Source organism: Typha latifolia, chromosome 4 (assembly GCF_019914945.1).
Source record: "Typha latifolia isolate L0001 chromosome 4, TyphaL0001v2, whole genome shotgun sequence".
NCBI classification, from domain to species: domain Eukaryota; kingdom Viridiplantae; phylum Streptophyta; class Magnoliopsida; order Poales; family Typhaceae; genus Typha; species Typha latifolia.
Window position 1 is genome coordinate 5,670,486 of NC_133089.1, and position 21,839 is coordinate 5,692,324.

At 35.8% G+C, this 21,839-nt stretch overlaps 3 protein-coding genes across 3 annotated transcripts; 2 read left to right on the plus strand and 1 right to left on the minus strand.

Annotated features, from left to right (window-relative positions):
* The first annotated feature begins 1,954 nt into the window (after nucleotides 1-1,954).
* LOC140786993 (uncharacterized) lies at nucleotides 1,955-3,786 on the plus strand. Its single transcript, XM_073135719.1, has 3 exons — nucleotides 1,955-2,962; nucleotides 3,037-3,313; nucleotides 3,447-3,786. The coding sequence occupies exons 1-3, from the start codon at nucleotides 2,072-2,074 to the stop codon at nucleotides 3,581-3,583; spliced, it is 1,305 nt and encodes a 434-aa protein (XP_072991820.1). The 5' UTR covers nucleotides 1,955-2,071; the 3' UTR covers nucleotides 3,584-3,786.
* A 791-nt stretch (nucleotides 3,787-4,577) lies between these two features.
* LOC140787764 (uncharacterized) lies at nucleotides 4,578-5,484 on the plus strand. Its single transcript, XM_073136858.1, has 2 exons — nucleotides 4,578-5,275; nucleotides 5,379-5,484. Exons 1-2 carry the CDS (start codon nucleotides 4,578-4,580, stop codon nucleotides 5,482-5,484), a joined length of 804 nt encoding a protein of 267 aa, XP_072992959.1.
* Nucleotides 5,485-12,184: 6,700 nt separating this feature from the next.
* LOC140786683 (uncharacterized) lies at nucleotides 12,185-14,520 on the minus strand. The gene is made up of 5 exons (XM_073135294.1): nucleotides 14,067-14,520; nucleotides 13,803-13,946; nucleotides 13,380-13,703; nucleotides 13,161-13,274; nucleotides 12,185-13,019 (listed from the first exon to the last, which is right to left on the minus strand). The coding sequence occupies exons 1-5, from the start codon at nucleotides 14,406-14,408 to the stop codon at nucleotides 12,381-12,383; spliced, it is 1,563 nt and encodes a 520-aa protein (XP_072991395.1). The 5' UTR covers nucleotides 14,409-14,520; the 3' UTR covers nucleotides 12,185-12,380.
* Between the last annotated feature and the right edge of the window lie 7,319 nt (nucleotides 14,521-21,839).

Below are 21,839 nucleotides of genomic sequence, written 5' to 3' on the forward strand. Positions count from 1 at the left end.
GTGCTTAAGGAAACTACTGCAGAAATGGACAAGTAATTGTTCTTTGCAATCTGTGAAGAATTGTGATTTTCTTAAACATGATTAAATAATATTACACCTTTAGTGAGAAAGGGAAGCAACAAAAAGTTTTTAAGGCTGCCCAGCTCTGCTAGGGTTTCGACTTTCTTCTCCCGTTTTGAAAGTTTTCCTTGACGTCAGAGTTGGTCGCTTATAAGGGTGTAAACGAGCCGAGCTTGATCGAGCCTGACTCTAATTAAGTTTGGATTGAAATTAATTTTGAGCCTGTCTTTGCGCTCAAGCTTGAATTGAAATAATTTCAATTCGAGCCAATTTCGAACTCGAGCCAATTTCGAGCTTAAACGAGCTGCTCAATTAGTAATTTCAAGCCTTATCAATTTCAAACCATTTTCGAGCCTGAGCAAGCTTGAATTAATTTAGACTTGAATCAAGCTTGAAATATAACCTAATTCAACTATAAAGATATAAATATTACCAAAATATAAAATACAAGCAATAAAAATAAACGGGTTAGAAAACTACAAGCAACCAAAATATAAATTACAAGTAACAAAGATAATTGTGTCAAAAAACTACAAGCTACCAAAATATAAATTACAAACAATAAAAATAATTGTGTCAGAAAATAATAGCTAAAATTTTAAATGAGTGAAACGATTTTGATTTGACGATTCATATTATATATATATATATATATATATATATATATATATATATATATATATATATATTTGAGTCTTATCGAGCCAACTCGATCTAGCCGGCTCGAGATCGAGCTTGGCTTGAATTTAATTTCAAGTCTAGCTTTAATGATCAAGCTAGCTCAACCTATTTTCGAGCCGAGCTTGATCGAGCATTATCAAGCCGAGCTCGAGCCGGTTCAATTATTTTGACAGCCCTAGTCGCTTATACTTCCTGTGCCCTTCCCTTGCCAAGATTGTTAAAAGTTAAACATAAAACTAAAAAAAAGTTCATTTTGTTCTTGTATAAATTGTTTAAAATAGTCCAAAAATTATATAATGTAATTTGATATCATATTACAAGAGAATACATACAAGAAAAAAATGTGATAACTATTTTACATCATAAACTTCAAGAGAGAATGGTAGTTTAGTCATTTATATATATATTTGTTGACTTTAACAATAATTATTCTAAGAGCAAGATTTCACTGTGATTATGATATTTAATTTATGCAATGGTCATTACAATATTTTAAAAGTTTGAGTTTTTTTAATATTATTACCATTACTTTATTTAAAATATCATAATTAGCACTTTAGTCTTTTAACTATATCAAAATTAGCATTAATTTTTAAGAAATATTCATAACATATCATTGTTTACTTTAAAAAAACATATTTAGATGACTAAAATATTATTCTTTGTTGAAGTTTAGGGTGTAAAATATTTATCAATATTTTTAATCTATCATAAAATAAAATATTATTCGTTGGCATTGCGTAATTATTTAAAAATCCCTGTTTCTTTTAATCCATAAGGAAAAGATCTGTAATGCTGAAATATAGGTGGGAATATGGAAACAAAACCCACATGAAAAGAAAACAAACGAAACAAATCAAACACCTCCGGGTTTACATCGAGAACAAAGAATTCGGCATTTATATTGGAAATCATATTCCTCCACTGTAGGACGAACCCCCAACTCCTGGATGTGCCCAATATGTTCTCCGAATAAAGCAACTCCACCCACCCAGCATGATACCCACAATAAGATGTTGAAATTAAGATGATAATTGTATAATTGTCAATTTAATTTTGAAGCAATTGTTCTAAAAATTATCATTTCTCAACCAAATTAACGCAAATTCTCTGCTACTCCAATCATTGCTCATTAATGTCTATGACTATATATATATATATATATATATATATATATATATATATATATATATATATAAACCATCCCTTCTCTTTCTATAAATAATTAAACTTCCTTCTCCTCCTCCTCCTCTTCCGCCGCTATCCTCGTCCTCTCCCGACTCTCCGCTCCCAACCAAACAAACGAAGGAAAGACGAAGAAGGAAGATAGATGGCGAAAGGGGGAGTCGTCGTCGTCATTGACGCCGACGAGACCACCACCACGTCGTCTAGGAGGACGCCGCTGCTCTCGCATAAGGAGTCGGTGTACACCCGTTGCCTCTCCCACGCCGACGACGAGCTGAAGAGCTTCCGCTCCTGCCTCAGTTACCTCTGCGTCGACCAATCCGACCTCCCCCACGCCGTTGCCTCTTGGTCGCTCTTCGTCTTCCTCGCCATCCTCGTCCCTCTCTTCGCCCACCTCTTCTTCGTCCACCACCGCCGCCCGTACGACTCTGTCGTGCAGCTCTCCCTCTCCTCCGCCGCATCTCTCTCTTTCCTCTCCCTCTCCGCCTTTGTCCGCCGATTCGGGCTCCGGCGCTTCCTCTTCCTCGACCGCCTCCGCCGCGACTCCGAGCGCGTCCAGCTCGGCTACACCGCCCAGCTCTCCCGATCCTTCCGCATCCTCTCCTTCTTCGTCCTCCCGTGCTTCTCCCTCGACGCCATCTACAAGCTCTTCTGGTTCTACGAGGTCTTCCTCTCCTCCCACTCCGCCTCCCGTTTGCCTCTGGCCGCCGCCGCCGCCACCTGCTTGCTCGAGCTCGCCTCGTGGATCTACCGCACCGCCATCTTCTTTCTCGTCTGCGTCCTCTTCCGCCTCATCTGCCACCTCCAAATCCTCAGGATGGAGGACTTCGTCGGCGCGTTCAATGATGAAACCGATGTCGCCGCCGTGCTCAAAGAACATGTTAGAATACGGCGGCAGCTCAGCATCATCAGCCACCGCTACCGTGCTTTTATTATCTCATGCCTCGTCCTCGTCACCATCAGCCAGTTTGCCACCTTATTGCTCACCACCAGGCCGCACGCACAAGTCAACTTCTTCACCGCCGGCGAGTTAGTGGTAAGTAAGATATTAGTTTGATTGTTGTCATAGATTCATATCATTTTGCATTCATTCGCATCGCTGACTTACAGCTCTGCTCTGTCGGGCTCGTCACCGGAATACTGATATGTCTACGAAGTGCTGCAAAGATCACACACAAGACTCAGGCAATCACCAGCCATGCTGCGAAATGGCATGTCTGTGCTACCGTCGAATCTTTTAATGCAGATGCAGAGGATCCCTCTGTATCGGAGCCACCGATGAGCAATTCCAGTGACGACACCGACGAAGATGAGGACGACCTCGACGACAGGAAGCTCATGTCTTCTACTGTCAATACCATCTCCTACCATAAGAGACAGGCACTGGGTCAGTACTAAGCTCTTCTCGTTTGTTCTTAGTTTCTTTAGCTATCAGTCTCTGAAAACTTATTCAAATTATCATAGTTATCTCTACATTCTTCAAATAGGTTGTTGAACTTTAGTAATTTTCTTGATCGCAGTGACATATTTGGAGAACAACAGGGCAGGGATCACAGTGTTTGGGTTTGTTGTTGATAGGACTTGGCTCCACGCATTGTTCATGATCGAATTCTCTCTTGTAATGTGGCTGCTGGGGAAGACAGTTGGAATCTCCTAGGGCTGCTGCTCCTTTGCCCTTTGCTCTTCAATTTTATTCATCTTTCTGGTTGTAGATTGATAGATTCTTTATCAACCTAGTACTAAGGAAACAGTAACTGGAATGGAGTTCTACCTTCACCCCATGGTACCTTTGTACTAGATGTAATGTACGCTATTTCGCAGTATATGCTGAAGTTGTTTAGAAAAGTTAGTTTACTAAAATATTATTATCAATGTCTTTCCTGGGCTCGCTTTAGAATATATATGGAAAGCTTGAACTATGCTAGTTCTCATATTTAGCTTGATTTGTTCTATAGCTAGCTTGCGCTAGGTTAGCTCCGCTTAAATAGTCAAAACAAGCTACATTCAGATTGCTTATAACCCACCAGGCCTAACTCAAATAAACTATAGAGGAATGCTCAGCTCCCACAGAGCTCGGTCAGATTAATTTCATGAAGCTAGCTTTATTAGGAAATAGTGTACATTAGCACAAGTAACTAAAGGAAACAGAGATCATTTAGAAATCCATCAGATGAGGTATTTTAATCTATTCCACAACAAATGTCACAAGAGGCAGGATTTTTTTTCTCATGATAGCTCAAACGAAGGTGAACTTTTATTCGTGTTAACTGCTTTCAGATAAAATGAAATAATCACAGATTACTACATCTTTCTCGGACAGTTGTAGTATAAAAGCGCATGCCGAGTTGACTATTCTAAGGTGCGTTTCAAAAGAAAAGAAAAAAAGAAAAAGAAAAAGAAAAATGAAAAGTCCAACTAGCCGATCTCCAACAAATTTAGCAGCACGTCTCGGTTCATTTACTCATTCTTCCGCGGCCCCGAGCTATCCGCAACGGTCTACACCTCCACTGCAACAAGAGCCATGCGTTCATGTGTTTTTGAAATCCAATCCTTTCTCCTCTCTTTTAAACCACTGCACTAAAAAGAAAAGAAACAAAAAAATCTTCTTCTTCTTCTTCTGATACTTGGTGATCAGATCATATTAGTTTAGTATGACGGTGAAGGGCGGGACGAGCCAGGCGTGCGCCGCGTGCAAATACCAGCGGCGGAGGTGCACCGCCGAGTGCCCGCTCGCGCCCTACTTCCCTCCCGACATGCCTAGGCAGTTCCAGAACGCGCATCGCCTCTTCGGCGTCAGCAAGATACTCAAGATCATCGACAAGCTCGATCCACCGTATAAGACCGAGGCGATGAGATCCATCGTCTATGAGTCCAACCTACGTGAACGATACCCTGTTCGTGGCTGCGTCGAGCTCATCAACGCACTTCTGTTTCAGATCCGCCACATGAAATTCGAGCTCGATGCTGTCAATTCACAGCTCGCCACATATCGTCACTATCTTGAGTCCTCCGACTTCGAGCCGAATTCGTCGTCGTCGTCTCCTCCTATTGCAGCTGCCGCCACGACTAATTACTTGCCTCTTCTTGACCCCGACTACATGAGTATCTCGGTCGCTGACACCACCAAAAGTGACATCGAAGACAATGGAACAGATGCTAATCAGTCTTTCTGGACTCACGATCAATTGGATGTCAATGAAAATGCTGATAATAACTCGGTGATCTCCGTTGCTACCCCAGGGTTTCATGCTCCATTAGGTGTCCAAGCTGGGGCTATAGAGCATGATTATTATGATGAGATGCCGTCCTACTTTGATATCATAGATGATGACCATGCTTTTGAATCGAGGTTAGTATATGAAATTTTCTATTACTTAACTCTACCTTAGCATATGCTAATTATTTGTGTGTTTGCCTTTTTTTTTTTTTTTATCTTTTGAAATTTTCACTAGCTCGGATTCATCGCAAAAGGATACGGTGACAATAGAGAATTATGGTATGGATAACGAGTTGAAGAATGCGGCGGCTTGTTTCTCGCTTACCAGCGTCATCAATTGACATAATAGATATTTCTTATGGTTGCTTTCAAATTGTGCTTTATTTTAGTTCCCAATTTTCCATTAAAAGTAATTGGGTTGATTCATCGGAATTGTGTCTATCCATCAAGGACCCAATGTCAACCAGCTTCGGTTACTAAATCAAATTGCGCTACTGTTTACTTTTTTCAATGATGAATAAGAGAGCTTTGTGCAGGATTGAGATCTTTGAAATACTTACGCGTATTTTTAGACGTGATCATCTAGCAGCACTGGCCTACCGTGCCAATTGGGCTGGCCATTGTGTTCGCCAGCCCGCCCATTAGTAGGTCGAGCCGAGTCGGGCTAGAATAGTCTAACCCGCTACCGCCCTTATGAGAGATTGGGTTGGCCCGGCTAGTTATTTATTTCTATTATAAGGATAAAATGGTAAAAAAAAATTAGAGGTCCTATTTTGCTAACTTTTTAGAATTTTTTAGTTATTTTTAGAATTTTTTTTTACCGTTAGCATATTTTTTTTAAAATATTTCTGTTCTTCCCTCTTTAAAAAAATTTAATGCTAAGCTGATCTGCAATAGGAGAGGTGAGCTAAAAAAATTACAAAACAATACAATGTACAAAATTTTCGTTGGTTTTCACTGTAGCAGAATGGGCGGGCTGGGTCGGGTGGACAAAGGGCTGACCCGTGTCGTCCATTGGTAGTTTGGGCTCGGGCCAGGCTGGGCCCAAACTGGGTCCGAGCCGGGCTTAGCCCGATCCAAATCGGGTTGGGTCAGGCTAAGCACGAGTTAGGCTACGCCGTTTGATCATCTCTACCTGTCTTCTGTGAATTCATATATTATTTTGCTCTATATATTTTCTCCATACATACATATATATATATATATATTGAAAAAGAAATGAGAATTTGTTGTTAAACTGCTAAAATTTAAATGCTCAAACTACATATAATATATATGAGTCTCTTTAATCATCTGACTACTATCTCATATGTTATATTTTCAAGTACTATTTAATTAATTTGTATATTTGAACATAAATAAAATTAGAGATAGATATTCACAAATTACAAGAAAATATATAAGTATAATGTTTAGTGTGTTATCCTATTGGGTAAAGAACAAAATGTTTAACTAAATAGAACACTCCTAAAAAGCTAGAAAATGGGCAAAATTATTTTGTTAGAACGCTGGCTACGATACAAAAACTACAATAAGTAATCATCTTCATACCTTATAAGCCTTTAGTAAAATATCACAAGTAAGTTTTCTAGATTACTTGAGCAACAAAATATAGACTAACATGTGAACCCTAATTCATCATTTTTAACACATAATCACAATAAATTGAACTTTCTAATGACAAATAGGAATGAGATTACACAACATGTTATGTAGCTAAACTCAACTCATAGATTTGCATAAATAACGAAGGAAATTAAATTGAGCTTGTTTATATCCCAAACTCAAGTAATTTATAAAGCAACATAGGGTTGCTCAATTGGCTTGGTAATCTAAAGCCCATCTAGACCTAGTCAAAGTTTTTCGGGCCAAAACCTGATAATGAGCATGATTTGTACTTGACCCTAGCCCAACCTCAAGCCTTGGAGCTTATACGGTTGATATTAGGTTAAGAGTACGATCCATTAACATGAGACTCCACACATTAACCTGGCCGAGCACCCCCTCTCCTCCCCTCCACCTCTCCCATATCAAAACCCCGTTTCCCTCCAACCCACCCTCACATCTAAGGGCCAACAAGATGTGGACACAACTACAATGATAATTTTTGTTCTGATATTAACACAAAGATTTTAATCATAGATGTTTTATAACTAGGTTCCAGATCATAAATGAGTTGTTCGGACTATCCTTATAATTAAAGGGATTGTTCTCTTATTTATTATATAGATTCATTTATGACCCAACCTACTAACCATTTGTGAAACTGATTATGACGGTAACCTGATTATGATGTAACTAAACTGTTTACCATCCAAATAACTCATTTATAACACACACAAAATTTGTTTATAACATGAATAAACATATTTATAACTCGAATAATTTATACTTAAAGTAATTGATTTAATAAATAGTTCATGTGTTTTGTTTAGAAAATTCAATGATTTTGTTCATGTTATTAATAGCTTGACCTATTCCAAACCTTGCAAAACTGACCTGATTGCCACCCCTAGACAAAGTAGTAACAATCCGATAGACAAACGATAAGCGAAAATAGGTGATGGAGATCATTACTATTTATATTATTAAGACTAAATTGGTAATGTGTAAACCCCATATCAGACACCCTATAGTTTTAGATCTATCATGCTTCATTTGAGCGCAATACCATGTATCTTTACCTATTTCCATTCCTCTTCCAACCTCCGAACGACTCATCACCACATTCTTCTTTTAGATCTACCACATGAAATTTGAGATTGATATCGCTGATTCAAACTGAAAGTAAATGAAATAAATGATGTTGATCAATCTTTCTAGGCTCATGATCAATTGAATGACTAGGGATATTTAGCAGGATTATTACCACGAAATATCTCGACATCATGGATGATGACTATACTTACAGATCTAGGTTAGTGTAGAATTAATTATCTATTATTCAATTTGAGTTTACCGTATGCATATAGGGCTATCAAAATAATAGAGAAACTCATACTTGTCAGCTCAATAAGCTCAGAATGATTAATAAATTCATACTATACATAAATTATAACCATCTTAATCTAATAGTAACATTTCCTTGATAGCTAAAACCCAATTCATTTATTTTATTTTATTTTATTTTATTTTATTTTGGTCATTATTTGTCTTTCTATCTATCACAACCTTCCCCCAATTTTGCCTCCTCACTTTCTTCCCTGATGCCCAAGTTCAAACCCATCACAGGCAACTCATCTCCCCCAATCGATTTCTTCCCCATTCTTCTCTCCCACCTCTCTTCTCTCTTATTTTTAGTTAGGGCCGCACTAACAACCATCGCGACCCTAGTCTCTTCTCTATTGGGCTCATTTACAGCTTGATCTCAGCTCGAGCTCGAATTGACTTGGTTTGAGAGTAAGTGAGCTGAGCATAAATAAATTGTTTAGGCTCAAAGTTAATTTTGCTTTATGAAACACCCCCAACTTGCCATGTGCCTCCCATATGGTCTGGAGAGCTCACAACATAAACATCATCACCATATAAGATCAAATAGTAGAAATAACAGTAAAGCCCATAGGCAGTAACATATCCACTAATAATGTAAAATTGGGCGGAGTCTCAAATGCAAGAGTATATATTGAAATTAAACTATGAATGAGCCTAACGTTTAGTAAGTGACAATATCACTAGTAAAATGACATAGATATAAATATACTCAACTTAGGCATGCATGAATATCTAAATAGATGATTAGTCTCATGAAAAAACTAGTCATACACATAATGTATTTATTTAGCACGGTCCGATCTAACACATGCTAACCCTATCCACCATGTTTACTTAACATGCTTAATATCTGGTCCATTGTCCATCCACATATTCGTCCGACATAAACACCCAGAGGGGGGACTTTAGTAGTGGAATTATCTTGTCCTATTACTTAGCAAATAACACGAATAATTATCTGTCACTGCAGACTAAGGGCCTCAATTGTAGACCCGTTACCATGAGTCAGCATCGCAGCACGATACTACCTATATGCGCCCTAGAGGGTAGATTCTAGTGGTGGAATTATTTGTCCTTTACCTAGCAAATCACATGAATAATTATCTATCATCGCAACCTAAGGGCCTCAATTGTAGACCCATCACCATGAGTCAGCATTGCAGCACGATACTACCCATATGCACCCTAGGCTAAATATTATTGCACCTGGCATGCAAATATCACGACTAGGGGTGAAAACGGATTGGATACGGATCAGATAGTGCTCAACCCACATCCGGATCCATATTTTTACTCCGGATACAGATTCATATATGGATATTAGACGGATAGCAAAATTTAAAATCATATCCTAACTAAACAGATCCAGATAATTTTTCAGATAGAGGATCAGATCTTAAATAGATATTGATCAAATTTTAAAAGAATTATAATTTTTTATTTAGACATAATTAACATAAAAATATTAAGAGTTTCACAAAAAATAAATTTTTGTAGGTCAAATAGATATAAAATTAGAAAAATTAATCTCTACAAATAATATATAACACATCATTAGTAATAATATCAATATTCACTATTTAAATAAACAAACTAAAATCTGTAAATCATTCAAAAATATATTCGGGTAAACGAATATCCGATATCCGTTTTCGAATCCGTATTCGATTTTTTTTTCAAAAATTCTATCCGTATCCAATTCGACTCAGGTCGAATAGCGGGACGGTCGGAGTTAATCCAACCCGTTTTCACCCCTAATCACGACCCATTACTCAAGTACACCCTTATCCAACATCATCTTACCTCTTCAACTTAAATATCCTAAAGTATTTGATTCCCATCAATCAATAGTATATTACCCTTTGCTTAGCGAATATCAAGACTAAGACATTAATTTTGAGCCCTACTATATACTACTAATATAATTCCCTCGTCCCTTACTTCAGCTGGGGATGTGTCAAGTAAATATGCCACGAAAATCCAAGTTTTTAAGTAAACATAGGCAATAAGTTAAGAGTGTCTAGTTGTAATTTTTTTTTCCTTTTTGGCAGAGATGAATAAGAGAGCTTACTGGACTCAACTTTCATTCATCGAATAGCCTGCTTCATCTCATATTGTTAGTTATAAGAAATTCTCTTGTCATTTAGCAATAGAAATATTCCTCTCCTTTCTGCTCTAAACGCTTTGTTTTATATGTTATATAATCAAATAATATCATTTTTGCATGTATTCATATAGAAAACAGATGGACATATATATAGCTTCTACGGTATAAAACATGAAAAAACCCATAGACACAAGTATGTATCTAAATACTAGGCAATGATATCACTTGTTCGCTCAAGTAAAAGTCCGTAGAAATATTAAGAACGAAAGCAGGGATGAACGCTAAGATTTTAACGTGGAAAAACCCAAACGGGAAAAAACCACGGATCCAAACTCGGATCAAAACCAATCACTAGAATAGTAGCAGTTACAAGACTGACTCTCAAAACAACCCGTCGAACCAAACGACTTTGTTCCTCTCAATCTTGCTCGCTAGAACCCACGATTCACCGCTTCTCGTGATTGAAATCCAATCTTAGTAACCCTCGAGATTGATCTTTCGTCTAGATAGCCTTTAAGACGAAAGATTAAGATTTGTAGATGAGAAGAGCCTTGTTAGTTGAAGAACCGATGTAGTCTCAAGAAGTCTCCTTCAATAATGCTTCTTCAACCACCCTAGAGATAGGGTTTCACAATCCTTATATATGATCTCCAAGATAGAGTCAAATTCAAATTTTATCCGCACTCATGAAAGTACAAGATAGAGCCAAATCCTAATCTTATCCGTACTCACGAAAGTACAATATTCTTAAACTTTGTTGGTGCGTTCGAACGGGCTCGAGTGCGTTCGAACGCAACAGCTTGAATTTTTCAGGTTGCGTTCGAATGCGTTTATAAACGCAGCTCTCGGTCTGTGTGAACGCAATACCCGTTCGAACGCGTTTGTGAACACGGCTCTCTGTCTGTGTGAACGCAGTATCCGCGTTCGAATGCGTTTGTGAACGCGGTGTGAACTCGACGGCTTTTCTCCAATAATCTTGCAATTCTTCAAACTAGAGATATTCTAGACTTGTATAAAGCTCATATACATAAAAAAATATACTTAAAATATTTTGTACACAATTGCCAACAAATAAAAACCTAACAAAACACCTTGCAAAAAAGATATGTGAGTACAAGCTTTAATTACTTATCCTTTTAGAACAAGAGGGATTGATGTTTGGTGCTATCAATTTGTAAGCAATCCGTGCTTCCCCGCAACTAATATAAGGTCTAGGACTGTATTAGACTCTGGTAGTGTAATATCATGGGGTAAAAATGTTAGTTTTTGTTTCTGAAATTTAATATAAAAAATAATAAATATTATTTAATATAAATAATAATAATAAAAAGTTTAAAGAAATTTAACATGTGAGGCACATCGAAGTGTAACTGTCATAAAGGAAAGTGACGCCCTTTGTGCAAGGTTACTGACTTATCTTTCCTCTAACGTATAACATAAAACATCGTTCTTATGTTGTCAGATAGCACAGACCTGCGACGCTTCTCTCTGAGAATCGTACTCCTCCAATCCGATTAAAATAATATATAAGAGAAAAATTAAGAAAAAAGTACCCGATGCTTTTATATTTGAATTAGAATTTTGTGATATATTTTCTCATAAACAAAGAGGAGTATTTCTAGTTGTTTAGTGCTTTCGAATTTCTCTAAAACTTATAACCCTCAAATAAATTCAGCTTATTAATTATTTTAAAAATGACCGCTACTAGTCTTTTAAAATTTTTGTAACATTGAGTTTTAAATTTCTTTAATTTTTAAATTTAAATAACAAGAAAAAACTTGAAACACATATAATAGTACTATTAAAACAAGATGGTCAGTGGCTAAAATTATCTTGAGAGCAATTAGACTTTGTAAAGAATAAAAGTTAGAAAGAGAGAGATCTTGAGTTGAAAAATGAATGGGAGATCCAAACATATGCTGTTTACTATGTGAGACCAAAACTTTTTGAACTGATAATGTTCCATGTCTCAAGTAAATTTAGACGTGCTTTTCAATCGAAACAAAATCTACTCAAAAGCTGTGAAGATTAGAGCCCAAAAAAAAAAGTTCCAACAAAATGTGCAATTTGATGTTCCAAAACAAGAAATAGTAAGTAGCCTTTTGTGTGAATCTATGTAACCAACACCAAATAGATCCTTTACTTAGGTGAGAGGGACTCAATCGCCCACTTATTTCCAGTCTTGCTACTCTCCCCATCCTTGTGAGCCAAATTTGGGCCAGGAGGTTGCACTGCTTGGCTATCCTTGTTGATGAATGAGTTGATGGCGGCCGCGACGGCGACCGTAAACTTTGGATCCGAAGAAATCACATTGACATCATCTGCCACTGACTTCTCGTTGTTCCATGCCCCTTTACCTCCTCCCCATGAGCTTGCACCGGCATTGTTATGACCACTATAAGAGTTTAAAGCCCATGGTCGTTTCAAATTGAGTGTTTGATGAGAAGAACCGGAAAGGTTGAACGGTTGTTGTCCGCGATCGCCGCCGCTAGCTATAGGATCAAACATAGATGAAATGCTTGTAGAGCTCGCGAAGCCATTCATGGTAGGTGGATGAGGCGAAGGGTTTGCTAAGAAAGGACTTAGGTAAGTCATGGGCATTTGGCTAGAGACGCTATCGGAAATGGATGGCGAGGAATTTGCGCCGGATAACAGCATGAAAGTTGCGGCAGCGGAGGCGGTGGAAGCCATGGCAGTCGCTCCTACCGGCAGCGGGTGGTTGTGCGTCCCTTCGTACGTCGTTATTAGTATGGACATGTCCTCGAGGCATCTCTGCACCTATTTCCACACAAAATTAAGCAGGCATCATCATCATCAGCTAATTAAGGTTTCATCCAAGTATTTGCTCAGATAGATAGATACATGGACTGATAGATAGATAGATTAAGAAACATATATAGCCATGAGTTGATTCCTAACCTGCTTCCGAACTGGGCATCCCGGAGCCACCGTGCATCGATAGTACGCTCTCGGGCACGGGTTCCCTTTCGCGACCTTCTGCCCATACTTCCTCCATTGGCATCCATCATACATCTGCACCTCATATATGTACAAGTTAGTCTGCAACTATATATACATCACGCAAAGGTAAGAGTAATATGGTGTAGATTAGTTAGTGCTCTTAATTATGCAACTTACAGTAGGACCTTGGCATCTCGCTCTGACCGAAACCCTAGTTTTCCGGTTAGCTGGATTGATGCTTTGGCTCGTAATCCCTGCAGCCAGCTCTCCAGCTTGTAGCTTGCTACTCTCTAATGGCGCCCAGCTCCTTATCCCCATGGAATTGTCCTCGTTTGCCTCTTCCTTTTCGTGTGGGTCTTCATAGGTTTGCAACCTGAGAGACAAACCAAGCTGCTTGGCTTCACTTTCTTGATAACTACCCAGCTCCATGCTACCGCGAGCCCTTTTCGCCTCTTTATGACGGTCGCCGCCGCCGCCAAGAGAAAGAAAGATTTGAGGCTCCTATATAATTATATACATATATATATATATAAAAACTAATCGTATTGCAAATTAATAAGAAAAAAATCAATGGAAAAATAGAAGATTGGTAAGCTATACTTTTGGTTGATCTGATTGCTGAGCGGTTGCGGCGGTGAACTTCGTTTGTAGGTCGTAGTAATCTTTCATGGCACGATCGATAGCCTCCCTCAACAGCTTGTTCTCTTCCTTCATGCGATTCATCTCCGCTTGCAATATGCACAACTGAATCAAGAACTAAAATATTCAGAGAGAGAGAGAGAGAGAGAGAGAGAGAGAGAGAGAGAGAGAGAGAGAGAGAGAGAGAGAGAGAGAGAGAGGGAGAGAGAGAGAGGTGTAGCAAACCTCATCTGACACCAAGTTGTCTTCCATTTGTTTCTCTTCGTTCTGGTCCTGCACATCCTTTTGGGTCTCTTCTCCCTTTTCATGGACTACTCCTCCTTGGTCCTCATCTACCACAACTACCTCACCTTCCTCCTTCTCTTGATCTTCTATCTCCTCATCCCCCTCTCTTTCTTCTTCTTCTTCTTCTTCTTCTTCTTCTTCCACCTCGTCTTCTTCAACAGCATCTCCTCTCTCTTCATCCTCTATCTTCAAGGAGAGATCAATTTGCACCACCTCCTCCCTCTTCTTCTTCAATGACATCTCTTCTTTGCTCTTCCTTCCTTTCTCTATCTCTCTATCCATCTTTCTCTCTCCTCCCCCGTTGGGTCAATGTTGCTCTCTCGAGGCATCGAAGTCAATGCACTCGCGTGTTAAACGTACCAAAGGAGCTACATTAAGAGAGAAGACTCTCTCTCTCTCTCTCTCTCTATTTCTTTTTTTTTGTGAGGAAAAAAAAGTGGGAAGACTCTTCTTCTCTCTTCTCTCTTCTCTCTTCTCTCTTCTCTCTTCTCCCTTCTCCCTCCTCTCACTTCTCTCTTCTCTCTTCTCTCTCTTATTATTATTTTAAGGATTAATTAGATTAATGGTGGCTGCACGAAACTGTGATCCATCTGACAAGGATACCAAAGTCAAGTGGGAAGAAGTCATGTGATTCAAGATCGTTTCTTTCCATCCTTTGTTTGGATTGTCTAAAGATTGAAGTGTTCCATCCCTTTAAGTCCTTGGTGGGAGCTCTTGGTCAGCTCTTTGGAATTTTAGGGCATGCAATTGCTACCAATGGGAGGAGATTAGGAGAAGCACTGCAGCTCCTTACCCTTGTATGCAGGAGTTACGTACACTTTGTTTTACTTGGCAGTACTTGGTTGGGTGAGGAAGCTAAAAAGAGTCGTGATTGTAGGAAATTCTTGCAGCTGGTGCTGCGGTGAATCGGGTCAACTAAAACATTTTTTTTAAATAAAACTAAACCAATTAATAACACGTAAACCCGTGTACAAACTACAGGAGGCTATGGTAGGCTGGCGGCTATCATATAATACCCGATACTCGATACGAAATATTAAACTATATTCGTCCTAGAATTCTTTTTATTATTATTATTATTTTTTTTTAGTGATAGAGTTCATATTAGATACAGTAATTTTCCATCCGCTTTCCTACTAAGATAAATAAGAATTCTGGAGAATTAGAAAGAAAAAAAATGAGAATTTATTGACTTATTTTGATTCAAGATACCACATTTTTTCCCCAAGAATAATCAAATTAACAATTTGCGTCAACTTCGTCTTAATGGATAAAATATAAATGCATCACAATAAGAAAAATAAATCATTTACTATTTCTACATGAAGCCATTTCTTTATAACAATATTCAAATCGCGTCTTGGGTCAACTTCATCGCAATGGGTGTATCCATCCTGCAACTCATATTAAATCCATTTATTTTCCATCTCTTAATAACCTAAAAGAAAATTCTGCAGAAGAAAGATGAAAAAAAAAATAAAATAGAAATCATTTAAAACGAAATAAAAATAGAAAATTTCTAATAAGAAATAGTAGACTTACTGCAAAGCTATAGGCTACGTGTGTGATGTATTTAATTGATAAAAAGTAAGAAAGGAAAGTAAGATTTTTTAAGTTTAGTTATAGGCTTTGTGATGTTTGAACGACCAAAATTTTATTTCGGTTCAATCCACTTTCCAGTCACTTTCTAATTTTTGATAATAATTATTCGCTTTCAATTAATACTAATAGATTATGACACTTGCTAGAATTAATTTGACTAAAAATTTAAACTACTCTTTTTTTTTCTCTCTCAACTTCTTCTTAAATAGATGATATATAAGATGTGTTTGATTGTTAGAAAACAAAATTTAGTAAAAAAAAGATTAGAATTATTTTTAGTAGGTAAGTAAGTAAGTAAGTTACTTCTTTACTGGGGCGATTCTATCTTAATAAATTAGAGGAGTTTGAGTTATTAGTGACCAGTTTAAGATCCTTAATGATTGTGGTCAACTGCGGTTAGTAGTAGACTTTCAGCTGTTAGTATGAGGGCGTGGTTACTGGTTAGGATCTAAAAAGAGTTAGATTAATCAACCATCATCTCAACGTGGAAGGAAGAGCCCTGTACGAAATCCCAGGACAGCTTTGGGATCCACTCCGGTAGTTCGTCAACTATAGCAGTAGACCTCCCCGCTTCAGCTTCGTATTCTCTTTGCTTTTGTTGTGGATCCTGTGCAGCTCCGGATGCAGGAATCTCTTCAGCTAATTTACTGAAAAAAAAATGAAAATTTTGCACAAAACACCCCGCATTTAAAATAAATTTGGTGCATGGAATCCGACACTTTATTTGTTACGTTAATTTAATGCATTCACTGTAAGCGTAGCTTGACTCAGGACCAAAATTAGGCTTACTTCGTGAAAATAAAAAATCTAACTCCGAAGTGTTTTTATTTTTATTTTTATAGTGGAGTAGAAACTTGATGACATTTTAATTAAATAGATATAGAATTCAAACTAAGAAGCACTCATATCATTAGTTAAATACATACTCATTCCACTTAATTGTAGACTGTTATATATTTTCAAGAAATTTATTTATTTTCCTGTTTAATATGTCAGTCAATTTTAGCCTGAACAAAAATATAAGACTTTAAAATAGAAAATTAAAATAAAGAAAGTACTCTTTATTTGACTTTAAAGATGGTTCTCCTCTCTACCTTTGACCTTAATCTTAAAAAACTTAGTGAGGGATATAAAAGACAATTTTGCATTAGAATCGACGTCAGCGTAGTTTCGAAGTAAAATGTAGGGTTGTAGCCATAATAAAGGTAAAACACAGGGGGTCTTTGATAAACTTTCCAAAATTTATAAATTAATCTTGCAATGAGCCAATAGTGTTTGTTATATCTTGGCACGAAAATACGAGCTACAGCTGCCAATATGCTATAAGTTGATAGTTTCAAGTTAGCTCCAAATCCAATGACAAAAACAAAGTTCAATTTGTATCCATTTAGAATCTTGCCCCTAGGGAATGCCTCCATGGTTTTAATTCCCCCCCTTCGGATCTTGCTATTAGTAAACGATCACAACTAATATTAATTCATTTCGAGGCACTAAAATATTAATTTCCCTCTTCTAACCTGCCACATAACTCATGCCTCATTCAAACTTGTATGTATATATACCCTTCTGATCATCCCTCAAAATTTGTATATATTTATCTTGAGTATTTATTTTATTTTTTTCCACTGATTACTAAGATTTTAATTTACAGAAATTAAGAAGGGCATACATATAAATAAGAAATTTTGGAGGGGTATACATGGGAAAATATATATACTAATCTAAAACTTACCTGATTCAATAAATGAGTTAGGTCTTGGAAGTCGTGCTTATCTAATTAATTCATGTTAAGAGGTATCCCAACTTGATCCATGTAAACTATGTTATATATAATTTAGGTTGGTTTGACCCTTGTTTAGTCTATCAACAAGATAGGGATCAACCCACTGATTTGCCTATTAAGCAAATCCGGCATGTTATCCCATTACCTATCACGTTATCATGTCACATAAATGATACCCTCGTTAAGTACAAAGACTAACCTCAAGTTTAATCAGTTAATCCTTAATATAAGGCGTTAATCGATCATGTAGGTCTGACCGTTGGTAAAGAAAATTAAACTATGGTCGTTTGAAAATAGAAAAAAAGAATTACACTTAATCTCGCGAACTAAGTAGTACATATAACATTTTTATATCCACATAAAATCTTTGAATTAAGAAAAGTGTTCATATAACTTCTGAACGAAAAAAAATGTAACTATATGGATATGAAAAACAGTGATATTTTATAACCCTAGAACTACCTAAGCATGTATAATCTCTAATCTAAGAGCGGCTTTGTTACAAAATAGATCTGGAATGATCATTTTGTAGGATGATTCTGAGATTTTGAGAGGTAGTAATATCGGAAGTCTAGGATCTAATAGATTTAGAATGAAGTCAATCGGAAATCTGGATGGAAAGTTATTATTAAAATAGTGGAGCAAGGTCAGATCAAGGCATAACGGTAAATATCCGATGTTGCAGCGGTCGTCGGAGAGTGGTGGACGGCCAAGGGTGGTGGTGGACAACTGTAAGATAGGGTGGCTGCTAGTGGAGGTAAGTTGAGATGCTTCTACAACTATGATCTACTCTTAGAAAGATAAAGACAATCCAACGGTTAAGAGAAAAAAATAAAGACGATAAAAAATATTACCTAAACTCAAATTCACTCAAATTCCTAGCAGATGCGGATTATCCAATTTATTTAAAATTTAAAATATTAAAATAAATCTAAATAACTAACTTGACTCAATTCAAATTAACTCAACTTAACCCACGTGGTCGAATCGTAACATACTTCTACTAGGTAGACCAAGATTACTACAATTATAGGTGAATAGAGCCAAGGCTTTGTGATCTTAGACTCAACCATTTCTCTTCATCCTAACATATATTTTTATTAGGCATCATTTGGCGAAACAAAAAGATAATTCATAAATAATATTATGCTTATTTGTTATCTATAGTTTAGAGGAGAGTTATCCTTATTTTGGTTGTAATAATAGAATAGAAGATCTCATGGATAAAGAGGTATTTAATTATTAAAATATAAAATAAGGATAATTATTAAAATATTAAAATATCCTTGATACTTTTAAAAGCGTGTAGTTATTCTTTATTTTTAGTAGTATTTTCTTAAATATCTATATTAATTTTAAATATTGTTGAGTCTTTTCTCCCTTATTCCACCTCTAAGTTAAAATAAAAAAACAGGGATAATAGATATGGTATTCATGATATTAGTAGTACTATAGGGATATATATTTACCATATTATTGAGTATACTAAATTTAGATGGTGTTTGACCATAAATTATGAGTAAAAGATCTAATTTATGGATATGTGTTTCTTATTTTTCAACTAAATGAACACTTATGATATCAGAGCAAGAAGCCATAAATTAATCATATAATATTAATCTTTTTCTAAAGATATAAATTATTTATTCATTTAATTGGGTTTATCAAAATGTCTTGAGCGCAGAAGTAAAATAGAGTGTTGAAATACAAAATATAAATTAATTATTCTATAATAATTTAATATTTTAGAGTAGTTGGTAAGTTCTAATCACCTAACACAACTAATGCTTATTGTTATTATTAGTGGAAATGTATTTAAAATGTCTGTGGAACTATTATTTTTTCCATCTTAATTTAATAGAAAAGCTCTAATAAATATTTGCGGCATTTTTACTACCATTGTTTTCAATATTCACTACAACCTTGCCTTTTATACTACCAGTTATTGGAATTAAATATAACCTTGCTTAAATACCACTTTTGATCTAATATTACACAAACTAAAAAAAGAAATAAAATTATCATAGTAAACTCATATATAAAGATATAAGTGGAAAACTCTCTTGATAGAAAAAAAAAATCACTAGCAACATTTAATCTATTATGCAAGATATAAAGAGACTTTAAAACATATTGAATGATGTACGTATATTATCTCTCTATAGCTATAGAGCAACTCATAAGTATTTTCGTGTTTATCTTACATCATTTGTGGTGTTAAACACCTCGCACCACTATATGACTTTCTATGCACCATCACAAATCTATCGCAAACTCTCGGTCTAACTACCATAAATATTTGTTTGCTATCCGAAACTCGAAAGGCTAATCATCTAATACTTCTCACTATCTCATATTTCATCAAGAAGACTAAAACATAGTGAATTAGTACTAATGCATTATTCATCGACAAACAATAAAACTAATAATAATAATAATTTATAAAACCACACTTATACAAAGAATAACTAATAACATATTAGTTAATTCCGTGCGAAATCATGGACAATAGAACCATTAAAATAGGATGCTCCTTCCAAGTTCCTCTATTGATCCCCACTAGGACAAGTAAGATAGGATATTGGGAGTCTATTGATAGGTATTGATATAAAAAATCAATTGCGTATAGGAACAAACATAAGCAGGCCCACATTATCCACAAGAAAATTGCAAATCTATTTGAAGTAAACTATCTACATCTCTATACAACTTTAGCCACAAGTTTACATAGATATTCCGAGGTCTAGTTTTATGCAACACTCTCAAGTCTTAATTCTGAGTGGGATAATATGTCAGCTTTAATTTGCCAACTTCTTAATTCTAAAAGGTAGCTGAATTGGAAAGGTTGATGAATAATTGTTACAGGATTATGTTCCTAATTATAAAATAATAAGGTGGAGTTTTCTTTTTTGTGGTGCTTCTCGGATTAACATTGATTTTGATCCTTCATTTGTTTCTAATTAATGAGATACTTGGAGCAAATCAAATATCAATCCCAATCTTAGACCGGCTTCTGACGTGCTTAGTTTAATTCTCTTAACTTCTATGAAAAATTCTCTTCTTAATATTTAATCTCTAGATATTTTTATTATCTTAATGCATGTACGACAAGAAAAGAAAGAGAAGATATTTGACAATAATGCTGATCTCTTGTGCTAATTAGAAAAAAGTAAAAGAGATAAAGAAGAGTTATGCTAATATATTGAGATGTATATTAGTATATAGATCATCTTAATTGATAGTAATATATTTACACCAAATATGGGAGGATAAATATGCTATGAAATAAAAGACATATCTTGATAGTATCCAGAGAATATTATGATATAATAAGTCACAATAATATAATACTATAATGTAAGAGATTATGATATTTTAAAAGATATTCTACATTAATAAGAAGAAAAAAAATCTTAACTTTCTCTTAAAAAAATGTTAGAATTTAAAAATATAAAAATAATTTTCTTTAATAGCTTAAACTCTTAAAGAAATTAGTGAGTTGGCAGATGTGCCTAACATAATATATGCTTTAATACTAATTATTCTAACATTTAAGTTGTTAAAATGATGATTTAATATTTTAAATTCTAACCACAAAAAAAAAAAAAAAAAAGAAGAAGAAGAAGAAGCCATGTATGAAATTCCACATGCTAATGAACAATTGTTAAGAAATGAATATTTGATGCATGGAATCCTCTCATCTAAAGACTGCGGAAAGTAAGGTAGGAGAAGTCTTTATGTTGTACATTTCGAAAGCCAAGAAGAGCAAGAATGGTTGTTGGTGTGGTTAGGTGTGTGTATGATATTATTTAATTTCAAACATAAAAGTGATTTATTATTTTAAAAACAACATCTTTGTAACAAAATATCTTAAAGCTCAAGAAAGTATATTTGTAAAGTAATTCTTTTGATTAATAAAATAATTTAAATACTTTTATTTATGCTAAATATATAATATTATAATTTAGTCAAAAGTTTACTAAGCCATAGTAACGCAAACAAACAACTTAGTAAAAGTTTATGGCTCTAAGTACAGGAAATAAATTGTAGATAACCCTGTCCTTTTTGTTTGTTTAAAATATAGAATACTATTGGATTTTTAATACAGGAGCATATTTACAAAAGTATCCCTAAGGCCCATCTAGATGTAGCCGGCCCGAGGCTATACGCTCGACGTTACCGATTCCAGGCATCCGGGGAAAATCTACCCGTCCGTCACCTGCCAACGATCTATTCCAACGGTCCAGATTACACGACGAGATCAAGGCAAGTTTGTTCTCTTCCGTGCCACAGCCAGAATAATAGGGTTTTCCACATCCTAATATAGC

Bases quoted from the DNA above. Each gene is read 5' to 3' on its own strand.
- LOC140786993 (XM_073135719.1), top strand. From the start codon at position 2,072: ATGGCGAAAGGGGGAGTCGTCGTCGTCATTGACGCCGACGAGACCACC. The intron at 2,963-3,036 runs GTAAGTAAGATA...GCTGACTTACAG, and splicing joins TCACCGCCGGCGAGTTAGTG to CTCTGCTCTGTCGGGCTCGT. The intron at 3,314-3,446 runs GTCAGTACTAAG...TCTTGATCGCAG, and splicing joins CCATAAGAGACAGGCACTGG to TGACATATTTGGAGAACAAC.
- LOC140787764 (XM_073136858.1), top strand. From the start codon at position 4,578: ATGACGGTGAAGGGCGGGACGAGCCAGGCGTGCGCCGCGTGCAAATAC. The intron at 5,276-5,378 runs GTTAGTATATGA...AATTTTCACTAG, and splicing joins GACCATGCTTTTGAATCGAG to CTCGGATTCATCGCAAAAGG.
- LOC140786683 (XM_073135294.1), bottom strand. From the start codon at position 14,408: ATGGATAGAGAGATAGAGAAAGGAAGGAAGAGCAAAGAAGAGATGTCA. The intron at 13,704-13,802 runs GTATAGCTTACC...ATAATTATATAG, and splicing joins AGCAATCAGATCAACCAAAA to GAGCCTCAAATCTTTCTTTC. The intron at 13,020-13,160 runs GTTAGGAATCAA...GTGTGGAAATAG, and splicing joins GATGCCCAGTTCGGAAGCAG to GTGCAGAGATGCCTCGAGGA.